This window comes from Phoca vitulina, unplaced genomic scaffold (genome assembly GCF_004348235.1).
Source record: "Phoca vitulina isolate PV1807 unplaced genomic scaffold, GSC_HSeal_1.0 scaffold8, whole genome shotgun sequence".
Taxonomy (NCBI): Eukaryota; Metazoa; Chordata; class Mammalia; order Carnivora; family Phocidae; genus Phoca; species Phoca vitulina.
Genome location: NW_022589711.1, coordinates 58,257,774 through 58,282,235, shown reverse-complemented (window position 1 = coordinate 58,282,235; position 24,462 = coordinate 58,257,774). Strand labels below are relative to the sequence as shown.

The 24,462-nt window shown below is 39.1% G+C and overlaps 1 protein-coding gene across 10 annotated transcripts in view; it reads left to right on the top strand.

Annotated features, from left to right (window-relative positions):
- Positions 1-24,462, top strand: part of VPS8 (VPS8 subunit of CORVET complex) — a 250,931-nt gene that overhangs the window by 200,337 nt on the left and 26,132 nt on the right. For 6 of the 10 annotated variants that reach the window (XM_032407004.1, XM_032407007.1, XM_032407001.1 and 3 more), the window contains 2 exons: positions 192-357; positions 17,170-17,220. In XM_032407004.1, the coding sequence (XP_032262895.1) occupies positions 192-357; positions 17,170-17,220 (217 nt within the window). Of the gene's footprint in view, positions 1-191; positions 358-541; positions 887-906; positions 2,578-17,169; positions 17,221-21,132; positions 23,424-24,462 lie in introns of those variants that run through there. The other 4 variants (XM_032407000.1, XM_032407003.1, XM_032407002.1 and 1 more) reach the window with 4 other exon arrangements.

Genomic DNA, 24,462 nt, shown 5'->3' with positions numbered 1-24,462 from the left:
TACAAATATGTGTGTCCGGATTTTAAAAGAGAGGACAGCAAAAAGTAAATTTCCTTTCTTCCTAACTGTGTAACAGTCAGTGTGTTCCAGCTTATTGGAAATCTTTATCACTTATAAATACACTCTAATATAGCATATGTTTGTGGATTTTATGATGAGAAAAGTGCAAATTGGTTGCCTTCATTTTGCAGCTGTGGCCATTTGTATCACTCATTCTGTCTGCAAAACAAAGAATGCACCATAGAGACTGAGGGGCAGACGAGATGGACATGCTACAAATGCAGCTCAAGTAACAAAGTGGGGAAATTAAGTGAAAATTCATCTGAAATTAAAACGGGGAAGACAGCCCCATCCCAGGTAAGACTTGTTTTCATGGCAACACGGAGTTAGTCTTTTCTTACCAGTGTCTTTCAGGCCTGGCCCCATTTTTCTTGTAGGCCTCCACAAATTTACCTAATGGGTATCCAGTGCATGACCTCTCCTGTTCAGCCCGGTTCAGTATTTGAAGAGCTTCTCCTCTTTACCCCGCACTGAAAAACAGGGATTTAGGAGCAAGAGAAGACATTTCCTGCCCTTCAAAAGCTTAAGATCTAGTTGAGCAGAGGGGATGTACACCCATGAGTTGGCTGAAGACCCTTTGACCGAGTAGGCGGTCAGCGAGTACAAATGCTGTAGTCCTCACAGTGTCTGTGTGCTGAAGAGTGCGGAGCTGTCACCCTGAAGTGGGGCCAGTGGACAAGGGAAGTACACATGGGCTCTGTGCATGGTTTCCTCAGCTGGGTACCTTTCTTCAGAGAATGGCATGCAGTAGTGTTCATTTGAGAAATTTTCACTGCCTTTGGAATCTGACTAATGGAGTAGATACAACTTCTGTTCATTTTACAGCCTCTCTTTTCTTCTTCTTAGGCAGTAGTGCGGTTGAACTCTCCTGCTTAACTTTTGGGAGAGCAGAACTTGACAACACGAGGGGCCCAGTGTGAAGGAGGAGCTGTTGCTAGCTGCCATGACTTGATCATTATTCTGTTCTCGATTCGTCTCCTCTTCAGAGTGAGAAGAGGTGTCACATTTGCTGTTTTTGCTCCTTCCTCTGTGCCCCCTATCCTGTAGTTGGCCTTAACATCACTTCGTGAAAAGTTGAACCTGTTGATTTTCTCTCTGTTTCATCAGCTTTCAGTGCTGTTTTAGAAGCAGACCCAGAAAAAAACTCTGGCTTAGTTTCTCCCAGATAACAGTTCAGAATTTTTATACTCTGGTGGTAGGCATTCGTTTCTGTTCATCCAGTGTGTATGGCACAGTTTGCCAGGCACTGTGCCAAGTGCCGGGGGCCAGTGGTAGACAAGACATGTTGTCTTGTGGAGTATGTAACCAGTGAAGTTACAAACACAGGTTCTTTCTGACACCAAATATGTGGCAACTTTTCCAACACCAGGTCTGACACTAATTCTGTCAATACTCTGGACACCAGCAGGTGTCCAATAATTCACTTCTGACACTAACTACCAGGAGCTGGCATCAGATTCCAAAGGTTTAAGGATTCATTCACACAAGACTACTCTCACTTCAAACACCAGTTGCAAATGGGATGCCCCAGTTACCCACCCTTCTTGCTGACTTGACAGAGTCGGAGGTTCCCATGATCAACCCCCTTGATAATTCACTAGAGCAACTCCTAGAACTTAGGAAAATGCTTTACATTTACCTGTTTATTAAAGGATCCAACTCAGGAACAGCCAAATGGAAAAAATGCACAGGACAAGGTACGGAGAGGAGAAGGATGCTTCCATGTCCTCTCCCAGCACACTACCTCCCCAGTACCTCAGTGTGTTCCCCAACTCAAAATCTCCTTGAACCTGGCCATTTCAGGGTTTCTGTAGAGGTCTCATTATGTAGGCATGATTGATTAAATCATTGGCTATTGGTGATTAAACTCAATCTCTAGCCCTTCTCCCCTCCCCAGAAGTTGGGGATCGGGGGGCAGGACAGGGGATGGTAGAGCTGAAAGTTCCCACCCTCTAAGCATGGCCTGATCTTTCTAGTGACTAACCCACAACCTGAAGCTATCTAGGGGTCCAGAGATACCAGTCATCCCATTAGTATATAGAAGGCACTCTCATCACTCCAGAGATTCCAAGAGTTTAAGGAGCTATGTACCAGAAACCAGGGACAAAGGCCAAATATATATATTTTTTATTATGCCACAAGTATTTGCAGATGAACTATGCTGTAAGAGCAGATAATGAGTAGACTTAATCAACATGGGAAATCATGGAAGGCTTCCTGGAAGTGCCATGTTAGCTGCCCCTGAAGGAAAAAGGAAAGTAAGCTAGACAGATTTAGGTGCAATGGTAGGTAGAATGAGGGATACTCTAGGCCAAGGGAACAATATAGATAGAACAAACATAGCATCTCTGCTGTGAAGCTAGACATTGAGCATGACTGGACCAACAATATGAGAGAGTGAGTGGTATGAGGTGAGGCTGCTGTGGTAAACAGGAATCATATTAATTACTCTGATGATTGTACCAGAGAAACAAGGAGGATATGGTGCACCTGGGTGGCTGGGTCGGTTAAGTGTCTGCCTTCGGCTCAGGTTATGACCCCAGGGTCCTGGGATCAAGCCCCATGTAGGGCTCCCTGCTCGGTGGGGAGCTGGCTTCTCCCTCATCTCTGCAGCTCCCCCTGCTTGTACTTGCTTTCTCTCTCTGTCTCTCTATCAAATAAATAAAATCTTTTAAAAAAAAACAAAAAAAGAAACAGGATATTGAGGGGTTTTAAGGAAGGAATAATATCTGATCAGAGTAGCATTTTTTTCCAGAGCAGTATTCTTAGAATACTCTAACTGCAGTGTAGAAAGTGAATTGAAAAGGAAGTAAGAACGGATGTAGGGAGACCCAAGAATAGTGAAGCAATTTAGAGGAAAGAAGTGGTAACTTGTACTAGAATGATAGAAGTTGGGATGGAGAAACTACTACATATTTGAGATGTGTTTGAGATGCACACAAACATCAGAATAATTAATATGGTCCCTGCCTCACCACCAGCATCTCAGACCACTCCCTTTTCACCCTCTCATCCAGTCACATTCACCTTCCAGTTGCATGCTCTTTTCTGCTTCACTGCATTTAATTGAGAGAGAGAATTATTAGGACTTGGTGATAAATAAATTTGTTGGATGGGGCAGGTAAGACAAAGGGAGGAGTCAAAAATAGTACCCAGATTTCTTACTTCAACAACTGATGGATGATGGTACCATTTACTGAGATAGGAAGCAATAAACAACAGACTTGGGAATAAGAGAATTCATTGTTGAATTTAGAGACTTTGGCAGGACATTACAGGTAAAGATGTTCAGTGTGGTTTCCAGATTGAAAATTTTATTAAGTAGTCATCCGAAATGCTTCCTTGTTTGCATTTAGGGAAGGAAAGACAGGTCTTGTGATTTCCAGCATGTTTCCAAGCTGAATCCGAATGCTGATGGGGAAACCATTATTTATGCAAATTCTTACGTCACATCTTGGGGCATTTTAGTTTTTTTTCCTCTTTCAGTTATAGCCTATTCGTAAACCAGCTTGTGATTGTGTGCATATGATTGCTTGGATATTATCAATTAAATTTTTCTTTCTTTCTAGATAGTCCTGAGCAGCTAAAATAGACCTTTTTCTCCTTTTTAAAAAAATAAAATTATGTTTTATGCATGTAATTACATACTTTAATACATACTTTACAAACAGTAAAATTTACCTTCCATGAGTTTTGACAGTCACCTTTACAGTCAAGATACAGTATTACCACCTACTCTCAAATGTCTCCCATATCTCTTTGTAGTCAACCTTTCCTCCGCTCTCAATCCCTGGCAACCACAGACCCATTTTGAGTTCATTTTTAATAGGATACAAGATAAGGATTGGAGTTCATTCTTTTGCATGTGGATATCCATTGAATTGCCTTTGACTATGTATGTGTAGGTCTATTTCTTGACTTTCTGTTCTTTCAGTGGTCTGTATGTCTGTCCTTTCTCCAATACTGTGGTTTTATAGTAAATGTGAATATCAGGTAGTATGAGTCCTCCAGCTTTGTTCTTCTTACTAACATTTGGCTATTCTAATTCCTTTGCTTTTCCATATAAATTTTAAAATCAGCTTGTCAATTTCTACAAAAAAAGTCATACTGGGATTTTATCAGGATTGTGTTAGATCTATTGATTGATCAGTTTGGGGAGAGTTGATATTTTAACAATATTGAGTCTTCCAATCCATCAACATGGTATATCTATCAATTTATTTCAGTCTTTTTGTTTATTTCACCAGTGTTTTATAGTTTGGGGCATGTAAATCTTACCTGTTTTGTTTCTCAGATTTATTTCTAAGTATGTAATGACCTTTGATGTATTACATATTTTACTGTTTTATATTTTGCTTTCTAATTGTTCACTGATAGAATATAGAAATGCAACTATTTTTGTATATTGACCTTGTATCCAGTGACCAGTGACCTTATAAAGCTTACTAGTTAGTACTAGTATTTTTCTTACTAACTTGAATTTTCTACATAGACAATCATATCATATGCAAATAAAGACTTTTATTTCTTCCTTTTCAATCTTATGCCTTTTATTTTTTGCCTTATTGCATTGACCTTCTGTATAGTGTTGAATAAGAATGGTGAGAATAAACCTCTTTGCCTTGTTATTGATCTTGGGGGCAAGTGTTCAATGTGTGATGTTAATCATAGACTTTATATGTGTAACCTTTATATCATGTTTTAGGAAGTTCTTTCTTATTCTGTGTTTGGCTGAGAATTTGTTCCTAAATGGGTGTTGGAATTTTGAAGCCATTTATACTACACTGGTTGCCTTGTACCCACATCCCCACACCTCATACAGCGAAGAAAGACAGTAACCTATTTCACTGACTTTCTGCCTGCCTTATCTCAGAGCACCTAGAAAAGGGGAATTATCTTGAAATTGGACCTACATGTCAAAGGCAACTTTATTTCTGAAGCTATCTGAGGCTGTCCCATTCTGGGAAGGGAGGAGAGATGACTCAACCATTTCATTGTTTAGGAAACTCCAGTAAGATTACTGGTCAGATCCTCTTGGAAATCTTTGATACTTCCTAATAATGAAGCAGTGATTCTCGAATCATATGAAGTATGATTTTCTTCTAGCTGTCTGTGTCTCTTATTTTTGTTACTAAAACATTGTAAAAAGACCTAGTGGATTGGTAACACAAGAAGGAAAGAGAAAATGAAATTTATCAAGTATATGCTGTAGATGTGTTTATGCTAATCTTCACAATTTTACGAGGGTGATACGTTCCCTATTTTACAGCTGAAGGAACTCTGTGTAGCTCAGAGAAGGGAGGCCAGTGTTTGAACACAGTTTGTATAGGACCATCATCACCCCGAGGTTTCCTGCCTCTAGCCTTTTTTGTTTTTAGCATCTGGCTTTATTGAAACCTGGTAAGACTGATGTTTAAAATACATCCATACCATATTGGCTGTGCTAATTAAGATTTCTTACCATGTGTGAGCCATTCCATTTTTAATTATAAAAAATTTTAAAATGAAAATACTAATTTTGTATATGATGGCTTTTATTAAATTTTATTTCATGGAAGTTCTACTTTGGGGCACCTGGGTGGCTCAGTGGGTTAAGCATCTGCCTTCAGCTCAGGTCATGATCACAGGGTCTTGGGATTGAGCCCCACATCAGGCTCCCTGCTCAGTGGGGAGTCTGCTTCTCCCTCTCCCTCTGCCCCTCCCCCACCCTTGTGCACACGCTCTCTCTCAAATAAATAAAATCTTTAAAAAAGAAAGAAAAAGAAAGTTCTCCTTTGTTCACTTAATTTCCTTTGAAAAAAATCTATCAACCGTGGTCATTAAGTTCCTAGCCAGTGCATGGAGGAAAACAAAATCAAGCTGAGATTGCCTATCAGCTCCCACTCGTTGCTCTCTACTCCCAGGAGATACTGAGTGCATTTGAACCTTCTCACTGCCTCTCTAACATGATCTTCAGTCAAATCGCTTTTTGTTTCATTCTTTTCCAAGACTTTTGATGATTTTTTCAGTTTCTGACTCCAGCTCAACAAGATGCAACAGTTACCCTCAAAACTGTGGTTTGGGTGGATGAGGCTTGTCTTCTTGCTGCTCCTTACCTCATTTCTGTTTTGCACGACTAGTCAGTATATATGTGTGTGTGTGTGTGTGTGTATATATATATACACACACACACACACATATGTATATATACACACATATATATGTATATATATATATATACACAATAACTCTGACATATTAGTTGCCTCCCAACAGCATGTCTACACAGACATGATGGGAGATATTCCCCCAGAAAGCCTGCTCTCCTCTGGAATAACTACTTTTATTCCTTATGAGCGGGAAAAATGACTCAAGTTTCTTTCTTTCCGTATCTCCTCTCCTTGCCTCAGGTTTACAACAGCTCAATCTGAAATGTTTAGATCCATAAATAGATCTTGCAAGTCTATCTGATTCTCTAGTTTGCTTTCAGTACATATTACCCACAGATGAACTACACTGGAGAAATTAATTTCAATTGAAGTACTTATCATTCTACTGTATTTTCTCAACAAATGTTATTCCCATATACTATATAATATAATGTAATAGTTTTCTTGGATTATTAAATTTTCTTTGCTTACCCTTTATTAAATTTATGGTAGTGAATAACCATCTTCCTTGGCACTGATGAGCAAGAGAAGAAATTAACTTGCTATTCATTTTTAAAATGATTGTTGATCAACAGGCAACATGCTATAAATTCAAGGAAACATAATTGAAGATTTACTAGATTGTAGTTTTAACATTACATTATTAACGGGGCTTAGAATTCTTGAGAGCTGGTATTAAGCTAACACTTTTTTTTTTTTTAGATTTATTTATTTTAGAGGGAGAACACGTGAGTGGGAGAAGGGGCAGAGGGTGAGGGAGAGAGAATCCTCAAGCAGACTCCACACTGAGCATGGAGCCCAATGTGGGGCTCGATCCCAGGACCCTGAGATCATGACTTGAGCCAAAATCGAGTCAGACACTCAACCGACTGAGCCACCCAGGTTACCCCTAAGTTAACACATTTTATGTGCCAGAAACATTCAAGTTGTTGTTCCTTTTAAAACTTAAAACAAGAGCATTTAGAGACTCATTAGAAAGTTTTATAACCTATTGCTTGATACCTTTACAGAGTTGGATAAATCATCTCTTGTTGGTAGAAAGGCATGTACATTAGTCAAATATCAAAGTTGGTTTTTTTTCCCCAATAAGAGGTAAATATCTGAGGAGAAGGGGATTGGAAATAAACATATAGCCACCTCCTCATCTTTTAATAATCAGAACAGGAAAGAAGTAAATGAAATAAGCTGATACTTTTCTTGGTACTTTGAGTTGGTTTTATTTCTTGATTTTTAGGGTTGTCTAAGAAAATGTTTTATCTTTTGGAGTACATTTATAAGTAATGTCAGAGGGAAGTATTTATAACTTCCAAGAAATTATTCAGTAAATGACATCTATTTGTGCTCACTGGTCATAGTTTTCTGTTAACCATTGTCCATTGCTTATTTAGTTTGGATTCCCACTGTAAATTAGAGATTTGGTTTAGAGGCTGTTTACTGAAACTGGCACACTGGTATTAATGCCTGTGTTCATTCGTCCATTTTTAAAGAATGTTAGTTCCCCGTTATAAACAAGTTAGATGAAAATTAAATGCTAAACAGTGAAATTTCAGTGTTTGGTGATAGCAGCATTTCTCAGAAGAATATCCTATAACTTAAATTTACAAGTTAAATGAGGGTTAATGTATCTTAGAAGTGCAGAGAGGTGATAAATGATCCTAATTTAAATGAATCTGTTTGAGGAGACTTTTGCCCATTTTCTAGTAATCCTGTTACTATACCCGAGTATTTAGTGATTCATTTGGGCCAAATGCTATATTCTTGGGACTAAGTATACATTATTGAGCAACCCCCCCCAAAACAGAAAATATACTTCCTACTATTATGTAGCTTAGCATGTAGGAAGAGAGCTAGACAATAACTAAATTGTAAACAAACTATATCAAATCTGTAATTCCAAATTGTGATAGGTTGTGAGTGCTCTCAGGGCGAAGAATAGAACATGGGAAGAATGGGAACAATAACATGAGGGGAACCTGCTCCAGAGGGTGGTCAGGGAATCTCCATTTCAGAGGTGGTATTTAAGCTAAGATCTGAAAGATAGAAAGGTACCAGCCATGTGAAGATGATCCACGCAAGAGAACAGTAAGCAGGAAGGCACTGAGGAGAGGAATGACTTGTTCGAGGAACTGAAAAAAGCTCAGTGGCTGGAACAGAGAAACTAAAGGGGAGCGTGGCAAGGAATGAGGTTGAAGAGGTAGGCAGGACCATGTCCTGAGGAGCCGGGAATGTCTGGTGAAGAGTTTACTTTTTACTCTTAAAGTAGTAGGCAGCATTGAAGGGTTTGTAACAGGGGACTGCTATGATCCATTTCCTCTGATTGTGGAAAGTGGATAGACAGCCACATCGCAATGAGCAGCTCCATGGTCACCGCTGCCGGCGCAGTTTAAAAAATCAGATGCTTCAAGTCTTAGAAATTGGCTCACTTCCCTTTGATCCAGAAAAGGCTTGTGTCCAGGAGACCAGAGGATAACAATAGTACCCAGAGAGTGTTTCTAGTCTTTATGTCGAGGTGAAGCCTTGATAGGAATGTGGGCAAATGTCATTTAAAAAATTCTATTGTTCAATGAAATGTGAAAAATGTTCAACTCTACCAGTGATCAAAGAAATACAATTAAAACAGCAATATGATGCCATTTTTTAAACTTAGTAAACTGGCAACTTTTTAAAAATACACAGTAAACTGTCCTACATTTCAAAATACATATGCATTTATATTGATAAGGATGTGAAGAGACAGACACTTTATGCATTACCAGTGGGAGTGCCTATTGCTACAGGTCTGCAATCCCTTATCCAAATCCCTCTGACCAGATAGGTTTCAGGATTGAGAATTTTTTTTGATTTTAGATTTCATTTTAGAAGGTAATATAGGGACTTCAACTTCTGACAGGATTCATTTGGAGTTTCTCGGGGGTTCGAACATGGACAACATATATAAAACTGTGGTTCTCAAGACAGTGGACATCAAGCAGTGAGGGAGTGTGACTCCTGAGAGATGAGAAACAAATAATGTAAGCCCTAGGTTTGTCCCTAGTGTACTGCCGGGAGAAAGTTTCCATGCCCTGGCACAGGGAGGGGAAACCGAGGCAGAGCTCGCCAGTCTCTCAGAGTTGAGGAGACAGAGCTGGAGTCCAGGGGAGCAAGGTGGCTAAAGTTTACAGAACAGAGTACGGACAGGAGAGAGTTGCTCCGAGATCTGCAGAAGACAACTTTCAGTATTAAGTTTTGTCCACTGTGTGAGGAAATACTGGAAGCCAGAAGAAGAACCACACAAAAGGATTAGAGTAGCAGTGCCCCCAGATTCACACAGAGCCAGGAGTAATGCCAGCCGGGGGCACTGCATACATACTTCACAGGGCAGCACTGACTACTAAGTCCTGTCTGAACCTTAGTATTGATGAAAAGTTAACCCTAGACTAATCGCAGCTTTGATCCCACCTAACAAAGCTTAAACACAAAACCTAAAAAAAGATCAAATTATTTCCAAGTATTTTTTTTTTTTAAGTTTTATTTTTTTGTAGTAATCTGTATATCCAACATGGGGTTTGAACTCACGATCCTGAGATGAGGAGTCACATGCTCTCCTGGCTGAGCCAGCCAGGCGCCCCAAATGATTTTCAAGTATTTTAACCACACCCCAGAACAAAGTTCAAGAATATGTTAAGGATTACGAAAGTATTTTACCCAACAAGGTGAAATTCACAATGTCTGGCATTTGATCAAGAAAGCAGGAAAAATGCAAGTCATAAAGAGGAGAAGAAAATCAACTATATGACATTCTGGAGAAGGCAAAACTATAGAGGCAGTAAAAACATCAGTGGTTGCCAAGAGCTAGCAGGGGAAAGGGGTGAATAAATGGAACACAGAGACTTTTCGGGCAATACTGTAGTGGTGGACATATATCATGACACACTTGTCCAAACCCATAGAAGGCACAACACCAAAAGTGAACCCTAATGTAAACTGTGGACTTTGGGAGATAATGATGTGTCAGTGTAATGTGTCATCAATTATAGCAAATATAGCCTTCTGATGGGGAATGTGGATAACGGGGGAGGCTGTGCATGGGTGGAAGCATAGGAGGTATGCAGTATTTCTGTACCTTCCTCTCAGTTTTGCTACGAACCTGAAGCTGCTCTAAAAAATTGTCTTTAAAAAAAGCAATCCATTGATCGCTTCTCAGCCTTTTGGCTAAGATCAAATGTAAAAAAAGCAATCCATTGAAACAGACCCAGAAATAGCACAGATGATAGAATGAGTAAACAAGAACATTAAAAGTTATTATAATTGTATTCCATGTGTTCAAGAAGCTAGAGGCAAGACTGGACATGTTCGATAGAGATGGGAAAGTTATCAAGTCAGTAAAACATCTAAAGATTAAAACTCCAGTGTCTGAGTTGAGCACAGTGGATAGGATTAACAGCATAATGGATATTGCAGAAGAAACAATTGGTGAACTTGAATATACAGCACAGCAATTATCCCAAATCAAATACAGAAAGAAAGACTGGAAAGAAATGAATAGAGCACCAGTGACTATGGAACAACTTCAGGTAGCAAAATACTCCTGTAATTGGAGTCCTGGACGAAGTAGGGGTAGGGATCATACAGAAAAAGTATTTGAAGAAATGTAATACAGAAGAGTTCCAATTCTAGTAATGGCAGGGTAACCTGTATTGGACAGCCTTTCTGCTAAACAATTATAAGCTCTAAACAAAATTTGAAAAATTTGTTTAGAGAGCAAGCAGAAGTTTCTGATGGCTGACTTCTCAAAAAAAAAAAAAACACAATAAAATGGCAACTTTGAAGTGCTAGAAGAAAGGTAATATGGTACATATTGTTACTACAGAACATTCCCAATGAGGTCTAGGGCAGCATCCCATAATATGTGGGATAAATAAAGACTAATTATTAGCCTTACTTCACTTCAGGTCAGGTTTTGCTGTCAGTGCCAAAAGTTTAGAAAAATACATTTTTTTGTTTCAGTGTTTCTGGGATTTCAGAATTATAGGAAAAGGGGTGTGGATCCATCTTCCTTGTCAGGAGAAAAATTGGCAATATGTATTTTTAAATTTCCTACACCCTTTGAAGCAGGGACTTATATGTGCAATCGAAATAACACATCAAGAGTGTGTGTAGCAAGTATTATATGCAAGATGTTTATGACAGCATTTTTTAATAAAAAAAGATTTGAAAACAACCCAAATGCCCCAGTAAACTTCCAATAGTTGGTGAAAATAGTCACAGTATATTTATGCAATAAAGGGACTGCTTAATAGAAAAATCATGTTATGGAAGAATACGGATGTGAAATAAACATTTTCAACAGGTAACATGGAAAGATCACAAAAACGGTGTGATTCCAAATGTTAGTAGTAGTTACTGCTGTGCAATCAGATTGTGATTTTTATTTCCTTTGTTTTGCCTTTTAGTATTTTCTAAATTTCTGTTTGTGAACATATGTTCCTTTTGTAATCAGAACAGTCAAGGTGATAAGGAAGGTATTCTTACTGCTATTAAACTTCAGATCAAATTGCTTCTCTAAGTCAGAAATCATTAACAAAGATCACAAGAGTTTAGCATTATTAAGGCCATAGCTTAATAGATCATCCATATCCCCAGATCTAGTGTGTGCACACCTGCATTTAAAGTGTCTCTTTCAAGCTGCATTACCTGAGGCATTTCCAGAAGGAATCTTGTTAAATGAAAAATAAGACTTTTCATGAGTGATGCTGAACCATTTCTGTTGCCACTTCAAACACTCCCTAACTTAATCTCCAGAGAACAGCTCTCTCAGATAAATTGTCCAGCATCACATCTAGTTCTTGGCTTGTTTTTAAAAATCTGCAGATTCTTTCATGAGGTCATTTTTTAAGCTTAAATATCTACTTTGCTTTGAAAATCTATTTTCTCCCTTTTCAAAAAGAGCATACCAGGAGTTAAAATTGGATCATGTTTAGCAAGCTACATCATACATCTGGAGTGAATTCCAGAGTATTAATGTCATGGTATGTTAAAGCAAAGACTGTCAAGTCTAATTTTTGCAGACCTGCTAAAACCGAAAGGACAATCTGAGCAGCCAGCAGTTCTGACCCCTGAGCTGAGGTATGTTTTCTAAAGTTATTCTGAAAGTCAGAGGGGAAAGGCAAAAAAAAAAAAAAAAACCCAAAAAACAAAACAAAACAACTACAACATGGTCTCTTTTGAATAGCTTGATGCCCCAGTGATAGGAAATGTGTTCATCATCTGTACTAGAGGCTCTTAGAATTAGACTGTCAGAATCGAAGGAGCTGGAGAACTTGAATCCAGTTGCTTGCCTAATACTTATACCTCTGCTACATCATCCTAGACTGATCCTGTCCACTGTCTGTTGAGCTGCTTGCAGTAAGGATTGTATTTTTCCTTGTAAACTAACAAGTTGCTATTCCAATTTCAGATACTAATCCCTGTGTACTTCATATTTGCTAGAATTCATTGCTGACACCATGTGGACTTGGAGTTTTCTTTATGAGACAATTAGAGAAGATTCAATTTCTTTAATAAATATAGGGTTATTCATATTTCCTGTTTCATCTTGGGTCCATCTTTGTAAGTTACTTTTCAAGGAATGTGTCCTTTTAATTTGTCACATGTGGGGTGCCTGGGTGGCTCAGTCTGTTAAGTGTCCGACTCTTGATTTCTCCTCAGGTCATCATCTCAGGGTCTTGAGATCAGGACACCACAGATCCACTGTGTGTGGAGCCTACTTAAGATTCTCTCTCTTCCTCCTCCTCTGCCCCTCTCCCCCTAAAAAAACTGTCAAATTTATTGGCATAAAATTGTTCATAATAGCCTCTTTTAAATGTAAGTATTGCAGTATGTAGTAATATCTTTCATTGCTGATATTATTGGTTTATATTCTCTTGATCAATCTAAATAAATTTATCAGTCATTGATATTTTCAAAGAACCAACTTTTGGCTTTGTTAATTTTCTCTAGTGTTTGTTTGATTTCTGCTCCTTCCTTCCTTCCTTCTACTTAGATTTTACTTTGATTTTCTTTTTCTAGCTTGTTAAATTGGAAGCATAGGTCCTTCATTTTAAACCTTTCTTATTCTCCAGTGTAGTATAAAAAGCTGTAAATTTATTCCTCTAAGCACTGTTTTAGCTGCATGCTACGAATCTCTTTAAATGCTTTATTAAGGTATAACTGATATTAAATAAATTTACATGTACAAAAGTATACAAATAAGACATGTATATATCCTTGAATCCATCACTATAATCAAGGTACTGACCCTCTCACTGCTAAAAACTTAGTTTCTCCCATCTGTTCCCCGGGAACAACCAATTGGCTTTCTGTTAGAATAATTTGCATTTTCTAGAATTTTAGATAAATGGAACCATCAACTAAGTTCTTCTTTCACTTAGCATAATTATTTAAGATTCCTCCATGTTGTTATAAGAGTTCATTTCTTCTTACTGCTGAGTAGTATTGCAATTTAATGCATATACCATGATTTGTTTATGATATCACCTGTTGATGATAGGTGTTTCTGGCTGTCCAGTTTCTGGCTGTTACAGATGAAGCTGTTCTGAAGATTTGTGTACACGTCTTTGTATGGACATATACTTTCATTTCTCTTGGGTAAATACCTTTGGAATGGAATGGTTGACGAATATGGCAAATATGTGCTTATCATCTTAAGAAGCTACCAAACTGCTTTCCAAAGTGATCATACCATTTTAGTTTCCTACCAGCATTGTATGAGGGTTCCAGTTCCTCCACATCCTTGGTATAGACTTTTTAGTTTCGGCTACTCTAGTAGGTGTGTAATGGTATCTCATTGTGTTTTTAATTTGCATTTTGTGAATGACTAATGATGTTGAGCATCTTTTCTTGTGCTTATTGGCTGTCCATACACCTTTACAGAAATGTCCAAGTCCTTTGCTCATGTTTTTGATCAGGTTGTTTGTGTTTTTTTTGTTGGTGGTTGAATTTTAAGAGATCTCTGTATATTCTGGATATTAATTCCTTATTTTGGATATTTATCCCATATCATTTGCAAATATTTTCTTCCATTTGATGAGTTGCCTTTTTATTATACTTATGTATTTGGTATACAAAAGTTTTTAATTTTGATGAGTCCAGTTTGTCTATTTTTTTGTTAATTATTGCTTGTGCGTTTGGTGTCATCTTTAAGAAATCTTTGCTAAATCCAAAGTCATGAAACTTTTCCCTGTGTTTCCTTCTAAAGAAGAGTTTTATCGTTTTAGTTTTTGCATTTAGGTTTTTGATCCACATTGAATTAGTTTTCATATATGGTGTGAGGTAAAAGTCTAACTTCATTCTTTTGCATATGGATATCTAGTTTTCTAGCACCATGTGTTGAAAACTGTTCTTTCTCCCATTGAATGGTCTTGGTACCCTTGTCAAAAATCATTTGACCTTATATGTGAAGATTTATTTCTGGTCTCTCTATTTCATTGGTCTACATATCTGTCTTTGTCCCAGTAGCACAATTTTGATTACTGTAGCTTTGTAGTAAGTTTAGAAATTAGGAAGTGTGAGACCTCCAACTTTTGTCTTTTTCAAGATTGTTTTGGCTATTTAGGGTCCCATGAGGTTCCCTATGAATTTTAGAATGGATTTTTCTGTATCTTCTACAATGCCACTGGGATTTTGATAGGGATTGCCTTGAATTTATAGATTGCTTTGGATAGTGTGAACATCGTAACAATTAAGTCTTACAATCCAGGAATACAAGATGTTTTCTTTTTGTCTTTGTCTCCTTGGCTCAGTTTATTCCTAAGTATTTTATTCATTTTGATGCTATGGTAAATGGAATTATTTTCTTAATTTCTTTTTCAGATTGTTCATTGTTAGTGTACAGAAACACTGATTTTTTGTGTGCTGATTTTGTAGCCTGCTACTTTATTTAATTTGTTTATTCTGACTGTTACTTTTGTGGACTCTGTAGAGTTTTCTACATAAAACCTGTCATCTGAAAATATAGTTTTACTTTTTCCCTTTCCAATTTGAACGGCCTTTATTTCTTTTTCTTGCCCAATTGCCCTGGCTAAAATTTCTAATACTATGTTCAGTAGAAGTGGTGAAAGCAAGCATTCTTGTTTCTAATTTCAGAGGAAAAGCTTTCAGTTTTCATCACTGAGTGTGATGTTAGCTGTGGGTTTTTTTATACACGGCCTTTATCGTGTTGAGGTAGTTTCCTTCTAATCCTAGTATTGAGTGTTTTTATCATAAAAAGGCAAAGAATTTCTGCATTGACTGAGATGATCGTATAGTTTTTTTTTCCTTAATTCCTTAATGTGGGTATCACACTTACTGATTTGTATTTGTTGAAGCATCTTTGCATCCCAGGGATAAATCCCACTTGATAATGGTGTGTGATCCTTTTAATATGCTGTTGAATTCAGTTCGCTAGTATTTTGTTGAGGATTTTCCATCTTTGTTCATCAGGGATATTGGCCTGTAATTTTCTTTTCTTGTAGTGTCCTTGTCTGGCTTTGATATCAGGGTAATGCTGACCTCCTACAATGAGGTTGGAAGTGTTCCCTTCTCTTCAATTTTTTGGGAGAGTTTGAGAAGGATTGGTGTTGATTCTTTGAATGTTTGGTAGAATTCACCAATGAAGTTATCTGGACCTGCACTTTTCTTTGTTGGGAGGTTTTTGATTACTGAATCAATCTTCTTACTAGTTGTTGGCTATTCAGATTTTCTCTTTCTTCATGATTCGTTCTTGGTAGGTTGTGTGTTTCTAGGATCTAATTTCCTTTTGATTTCTTCTTTGACCCGTGGGTTATTTGAAAATGTAACTTACTTCCTAAGTATTTGGGAATTTTTTAAAGATCTTTCTTTTTACTGAGTCTAAGTTACTTCTAGTGTTATCAGAGAACCTTCTTTAGTATGACTTGGATCCGTTTAAATTTACTGAGGATTATTTTATTGACGGGAAATAGTCTGTGTGGTGGTCCATGTGTACCTGAAAAGAAAGTGTATTCTGCTTTTGCTGGGTGGAGTGTTCTGTAAATGTCCAACCGATCTAGTTAGTTAATTGTGTGCTGTAAGTCTTCTAAATCCTTTCTAAATATCTGCCTACCTCTTCAATATATTGAGAAAGAATGGCATGGAAATCTCTGACTATAAAATCTTTTTCTCCTTTCAATTCTATCAATTTTTATTTTATGTATTTTTAAAGCTATTAGATGCATTGATATCTAGGATTGTTATGTCCTCCCGATGAATTGACCACTTTATTATTAGGAAATGGTCTTCTTTATCCCTGGTATTAGTCCTTGCTCTGAAATCTAGTGCTAGCAGGGTATATCTTTGCAAGCCTTTTGCTTGTAACATATTTGTGCCTTTACATTTAAAATATGGGTTTTGCATGTAACATGTAGTTGAGTCTTGCTCTTTTTTTCTGATCTGACAGTCTCTTTCAAACCTCACATATTTCAGGATACCCCTATACCATCAGTCCTCTCTTCCTTGAGCTAAACATCCTTTTATTATGGTTTGGCTGATACTTTTTCTAAATCTTTGGCTATTTTATCAAATTCTTTTGTGCATGTCTTGCTTAAAAGGCTGTTATGTCACAAAGGTTACTTTGAGTTGGCCTCTGTAAGAAATGCTGACCATTGCATATTGCATCAGTTGATTAACGTTGTCAACAAAGATCTGTATCTATTTGGTTCCTCACCATTTGGTTAAAACCAGTCTCGGCCATCTGTTCTACTTTACTTACCCTAATCATATTTTTATCTTGGCTAACTACTGACTTATGATCTCCAGAAAAGTTTCAAAGGGACTTAACAACAACAACAAAAATCTATCGTTGTTGCTCTGAAAATGTCTGTTTTATCTCAGTTATACCAATTCTAGTTGAGTTATTTTGAGTGTGGGTCAAATAAAACTAGATTATAACTAAAAGGGTATTAAAGTGTTTGCCTTCTTTTTCTAGGTAAAAATGTCTCCTTCTTGTCATCCATCCAAAGGAGATTCTACTGTTAAGGTGAGTTTTTTAAAATTTATTATGCTTTTATTTTAATTCCAGTATAGTTAACATACAGTTATATTAGTTTCAGGTGTACCATATAGTGATTCAGCACTTCCATACATCACCCAGTGCTCATCATGACCAGTGCACTCCTTAATCCCCATCGCCTATTTTACCCATCCTCCCACCCTCCTCCCCTCTGGTAACCATCAGTTCTTTCTCTATAGTTCAGAGTCTGTTTCTTTCTTTTTTTTTTCCCTCTGCTCATTTCTAGAAGATGGTGAGTTTTAAAGGCACAAATCCACCTTCCTCCTTCTGTGTGTTTATTATCCTCTCTTGAACAACTTTTTCAAAATGACAATGATTTTTAATCATCTCAATGCTGTCAAAGGTTCTTTCTGATTGGATACCTTAATGACATATCACCAGAATTCCTTAGCTCTTCCAGGAAGCCAAATGGGGGGTTGGGCCTGGCATCAGTCTCCTGGCAACTAAGAACTTTCATTGTTCTAGAATTCCCATTCTCTTTACCAGGCAGGTATCCTGATCAGTGAGTGGTAGCAGATAAAAGATATTCTGAGGAGGATAGTCTAAGGTATTCTTTCCCTACTAATATGCTTCCCCTCCAGATAGCTGTGCCAAAGAAAACTGGCCCGAGATACTAGCATTTCATACTGCATAAGCAAGTGCTCCATAAATCCTTGTGGGATGGAACTCTTACCTGTGCCACTCCAATCCCTGACTGGAAACTTTGTAGCACAGAAAGGGTGTGAGTCTTTCAATTGAGTGATTCTCAGATGGTGTCGCGAGAACCAGGCCTAAAATCCTCTTCTGTATACAGCTCCAACAGTGCAGTCGAAATGTGGTAAACAAGCTGACATTTTTTTACTGTTTCCTTTTACCACTTTTATTTTGCTGACAATAAGTGTCCCTGGATGTAGGTTTTCTTTCCTTGCCCTTTTTATAACTTCAGCCAGCATCCATGTCAGTGAAGAATTGTAGAACAAAAATAACAACTCGCTGGCTCTGTGACCTGACAGCAGGTTCTAGCTTCAGAGCCGTGTGCCAAAACTGGGTCCCTTTTCTCCGCCTGTAGAATCCCCTGAGACGTTTTTAAAAGAAAAAAAGAATGAAAACAAAATATGTTATCCAAAAAGCCCTATTCCATGCTGCCCAGGAAACTCTCTTCCATTTTTGTGGGGACCACAAGGGCAGGCAGACTGAGACGATTGCTGCCGCCTGGAGCCACCACGCCGTGACCTTAGCAGCGGGGAGGGCTTGAGTCACCTGGTCTCGCTCCGTAAACAGATGAGGAAATTGGAATCCAGAGGGCCGTTTTTTTGCCTAAGCTTTCAAGTGTTAGCTATGGGACAAGCTTCTAAAGTAGAGGTTAAAAACGTGCTTTCGATTCAACCAAACATGGGTTCAAAGATTGACTCTCACTTATTTATCTAAATAACTTTCTTTCTTTCTTTTTTTTTTTTTTTTTTAAGAGATGGGGGATGCAGAGGAAGAAGGAGAGAGAGAATCTTTAGCAGGCTCCACACCCATCATGGAGCCCAATGCAGGGCTTGATCTCACAACCCTGAGGTCTTTTTTTTTTTTTTTATTCATTTGAGACACAGAGATAACAGAGAGAGAGCATGAGCAGGGAGAGAGGCAGAGGGAGAGGGAGAAGTAGGCTCCCTGCTGAGCCAGGAGCCCGATGTGGGGCTCAATCCCAGGATCTTGGGATCATGACCTGAGCTGAAGGCAGATGCTTAACCGACTGAGCCACCCAGGCGCCCCAACCCTGAGGTCTTGACCCAAGCCAAAATCAAGAGTCAGACACTTAACTGACTGAGCTATCCAGGCGCCCCTAGTAGAATAATTCTCTTAGTCAGCCTTTCTGCTTCCTCTGCTGTAAATGATGGTGCTACCTCTCAGAAGTATCCTGAAGAGTAAATGAGATACTATTTAAGGGCCTAACACTGTTTGACACACAGTAAGTCCTTGGTAAATTATTGACACGTAATAGGGACTCAGGTATTACTGAAACTGGTGTTAAAACACAAATCCCCCAATCCTAGTTAGATGTCCTGTCACTTTATTACTGCTACTTTGTATTGTCCATTCAGCAGGTATTTCTGTATGTAGATACTGAGCTAAGCAAGGGACTACAGAGATGAAAAACACAGTCTTTGTTCTCAAGGACCTCAGCACTTATTGGGGAAGGTAGCCATGTAAACTGACAATGACCATACAGCGTGACACATGCCATGGAAGGTGCACAGGGAGCAGAGAGGAGAGGCTGTGTGGGATGACTAAGCAGATTTAATACAACTCATATGTTCCTATGGTGAAAAGCCCAATGAAGAAGTTTGAGAAAAGCTTTGTTACTACATTATAAATAAAGCAAATCCTGCCATACTTAAAGATGTTTAAATACTCATTTAGAAATAGCTTCATGTAACCTATTTGTTAAACTTGGTAATGGCCTAGCTGTCTGTCATTTTAGGTGTCATAAGTAGGATTCTCTTACTCCTGTAATCAGCATCAGACAAACAGAAACTTCCAAAGCCAGTGACTGGACACAGGTGGCCCCAGGTGGCATTCCTAAGTGATCAGGTACAGACTTACTCACTGTCCATGCAAGAATTGGGGCTATTTCTAAAATATTTTATCCAGATATATCTTGGATACATTTTATTTTAGCAATGAGAGCCCATCTTTCATATTTACCATTCTGATTAACAGACATTAATTTCACCAATGGAAAAATTTCTGGGTTTTTTGAGCTAATGAGCAAAATCTTAGGTTTTGGTCAATAATGAACAGTCAAAGAACTTTGAGTAGCTGCTTTTGGGAATTCATATTAGCTAGCAGTCTCTGAAATATGGATTCTTGGTTAGGACCGCTGACTGTCCCTAAGTTGAAGCTTAAACTAAATAGCACATACTTAATATCACACTGTTATGATGTCTAGAATAACTTTAAAATACGTATTGAAACAGGTTCCTCTCCCAGACTGAGTGGTCAGGGAAGGCTTCTCAAAGAAGATAAAGCTTGATCTAGTGTTGAAGCACAAGGGAAAGGGTATTCCAGGTAGACATGGGTGAGTACAGGACACCTCAGAAATGGAGATGGTTCTGTATGTCTTAAATATGGGAGCATGCAGAGGCTTGGTGAAATGAATGGGAATTCATATCACAAAAGAGCACTACTTTGTGAAGTTTGCTTTTTATCTTCAGGATAAGGGTTTCTGTCAAAGGTGAGATTAAAGGCAGAAAGATCGATCAGAAGAATAGACAGTGTCCAGGCAAGAAAAAGGTCCTGAGGCTGTGCTGTATTAACGGAATGAGGAGATAAGGTAGATTCAAGTCTTACTTTTTCTCCCCCAAAACTCTTTCTGACACCTTAAGTGTGAGCCAGGTGTCCTTCCCGTTTGGGGCTCTCTCATAGCACCCTGAACTAGTCCCCACCTACCGACATGTTTACCGGGCTCTGCTGACCTTGCCTCATTACTTCTGTGTCTGCCCCGTCGGGAGACTGCCTGCCTCGGGTCGGCACACCAGCGTGTCCGACTTGTTTGCTCTCGTATCCCTAAGTGTAGAACCAAGTAGGCAGTCGGTAGTTGTCGAGTGAAGGAGAGATACGTGAAAGAGATTCCACAGGATTCATAGCTGTTTACGGGAAGTGAGGGGGGAAAAAGAAGTTTCTGGGCCTGAATAAAGAGAGAAAGAACAAATGAAACCTCATTGCTGTCTCAGGCTTATAATCCCAGTGTGGTCAGTCCCTTGCTGTTTGAGCGGTGTCAGCAGTATTCTGAGTGAGACCAGTGTGAAACTGAGCACCTAACTGGTACTTCCCTAGTTGTATATGTGGTTTTGTGTGTCTGTTTGTGTGTTTGTGCGTACATATATATGGACATCTACACGTATATTCTAGGTATCATCCTGGAGCTACGTTGTCAAAGTTGCACTGACAGATGGAGGCCCCAGCAGTGTCTGTTGAACAACTGACTGCCAAAATGACGTGTAGGAAACACGAAGGAGCAGTAGTGTTCTTGATTTGAGCCAGAGATTCTCTGTTGACCAATAACCGAAGAAGGTGCTTGGTGACTGTGTTGTCCGTATTGGCTCTGGCAAGAGCTGGACGGAAGTACTGAGAACAGAAGCCACTTTCTGTAGGGTTCTGCTTAACTTCCCGGGATAGCTGTCCCCTGTAGCAGTCGCTCTTCCACTCTGCTGCCACCTGTCAGAATCTAGCAGATTTTATGAGCATGTGTACACAACTCTTCGCAACACAAGCATTTTGCCTTTTAGATAGTCTTTTAGAAAGCTCTGGATTAGAAATACTGTATATTATATATGTGTGGCATATAAAATTTGTGTGTAATATTTATCTTACGTATATAAAATTTCTTCTTAAGTGGCTCTGATAACTTCAGTAAAGTTAGAAGATACACATGCTTCTCTAGGGCTTCTTCAGTGTTTGATTATGCATGGCCGGAAATTTAAAAATCAGGAAGCATTTTGCTAAGATAAAAATTCCTGTAAAAGTCCCTTGCAATTAACTCACTAGAATAGATTAAAACTGGAGGTGTTGATAACGTTGGAGGTGACAGATGATTTGAGAGAGTTAGTTGAGGGCAGCGTCAGAAACCACTCAGCTTTGACGCGTCTTTTCTCGACTACTGAAGAAACACCGACGAGGAGCTTGCAAGGTTGGGATTTTTACATGCATGGTAACCAGGGAAAGCAATTTTGTCTTACATCTCAATCACAAAAGCTAGTTATACTCCCTGAGCCGTCCCCTGTTTTAGATGGGCTTCCTCTGCTGGTGTGTTTGCAGAAGCCTGAGGAGTCAGGAGCTCTGGTTAAAGAGTATCCTCAGGCTGGTAAAACCCACTGGAAGAGTCCACAGTTGAAGGTCTTCCAGAGTGACTTCTTCAGCTAGGGACAAGGTACTGGGAGAGGTAGAGTGGAAAGGCTTTCTCATAAGTCTGGGGTAAAGTCAGTGAATATTCCACATGCTTCCAGATGCCAGGTCTGGGAAGGACCAAGGTCAGTGAAATACAGTTCTTGCTGTCAGCACATTTCCAAGTGAGTAGTGACTGAACTGTTGGATTTAATAGCCAAACCTCCCAGAGATTGATTAGCAGTTCCTTAAGTATTCAAGTGTATTACAAGAATTTGGAGCAGTTTTTTGTTTGTTTTGTCCAAGTGTTCTGGTGAGGTAAAATTTTTAGAGTCCGTTCCCAGTCTTGCCACTCATGTCCGGAATGTAGACGACTGCACTCACTCATGATTTTTACTGAATCATTGGCGGGGAGAGGAGGGAACTGGGGGGCGGTATTTTTAAGGGGAAAAGCCTCACAGAGCCACAGTTTCCAGAACAACAGAAAAAGCTGGCTGCAGTGTCTCTGCTGACTGGCCCCTCACGAACAGAAAGTGACAGCCCTTGACGGATGTGTGCTGCCTCTTTCCCTGTTTTCTTAGTAGGACTTAGATCCAAAGGTGACTTCCATGCCTCTGTTGATTTAAACAAACAAACAAAAAGAAACCAAGGACAGGATTTAGTCTTTGTTTTTGCATAGACAGGGTGGAAGATCCCCACAGGCCAGGTGCCTTTTTATGCTGACGTGAAGTAGCTGGGGTGCGGTTACCTCCAGACAGCTGAAAGATCTGGAAGGAAACATAGGCATTCTTTGCAGTTCAGAGGACAGAACTGGTGCTGGTGGGTAGCTGCTGGTAGATGGAGATGTCAGCTCAGGTAGGAGAATTTTCCGATAGTGGAACAGGTTGCCTTGTGAGATAGCACGTTATCTGTTACCGGAGGTGTTTGATCTGCGCAGGATGGCTGCCACTCAGAGCTGTTGCAGAGCTTTTCCTGCAGTGGGGGAGAGGTGGGCTGGTTAATTGTTAGATCCCTTGCTATGTTAGGATTTTATGAGTCTGCAGTTGTATTAAACTCAAATGACATGTTCATTGATGTACTGGATGATTTCATCTAGCCTGAACGAGTAGAGTCTATTTAAAAAAAAAAAACAAAAACTTGGACTTAGGGAAGGAGAGACTTCATTCAAAAGAATAATTACAGAAAGAGGAGGGGGCTTTTGCTATGAGAATGTTCCAACCATAAGATCCACAAGGGTGTCAAAAAATCAGGCAGGGGCCGCAGCAACTTCTTCCTAGAAACATCGCCAAAGGCAAGGGAAGCAAGGGCAAAAATGAACTATTGGGACTTCATCAAGATAAAAAGCTTTTGCAAAGCAAAGGAAACAGTCAACAAAACCAAAAGACAACTGACAGAATGGGAGAAGATATTTGCAAATGACATATCAGATAAAGGGCTAGTATCCAAAATCTATAAAGAACTCATCAAACTCAACACCAAAAGAACAAAGAATCCAATCAAGAAATGGGCAGAAGACATGAACAGACATTTCTCCAAAGAAGACATCCAAATGGCCAACAGACACATGAAAAAGTGTTCAATATTGCTCGGCATCAGGGAAATCCAAATCAAAACCTCAATGAGATACCACCTCACATCAGTCAGAATGGCTAAAATTAACAAGTCAGGAAATGACAGATGTTGGCGGGGATGCGGAGAAAGGGGAACCCTCCTACACTGTTGGTGGGAATGCAAGCTGGTGCAGCCACTCTGGAAAACAGTATGGAGGTTCCTCAAAAAGTTGAAAATAGAGCTACCATATGATCCAGCAATTGCACTACTGGGTATTTACCCCAAAGATACAAAAGTAGGGACCCGAAAGGCTACGTGCACCCCGATGTTTATAGCAGCAATGTCCACAATAGCCAAACTGTGGAAAGAGCCAAGATGTCCATCAACAGATGAATGGATAAAGAAGATGTGGTATATATATGCAATGGAATATTATGCAGCCATCAAAAGGAATGAGATCTTGCCATTTGCAACGACGTGGATGGAACTGGAGGGTATTATGCTGAGCGAAATAAGTCAAACAGAGAAAGACATGTATCATATGACCTCACTGATATGAGGAATTCTTAATCTCAGGAAACAAACTGAGGGTTGCTGGAGTGGGGGGTGGGGTGGGAGGGATGGGGTGACTGGGTGATGGACACTGGGGAGGGTATGTGTTCTGGTAAGCACTGTGAATTGTGCAGGACTGTTGAATCTCAGATCTGTACCTCTGAAACAAATAATGCAATATATGTTAAGAAAGAAAAAAAGAAGAAGAAGAATGTAGCAGGAGGGGAAGAATGAAGGGGGGGAAATCGGAGGGGG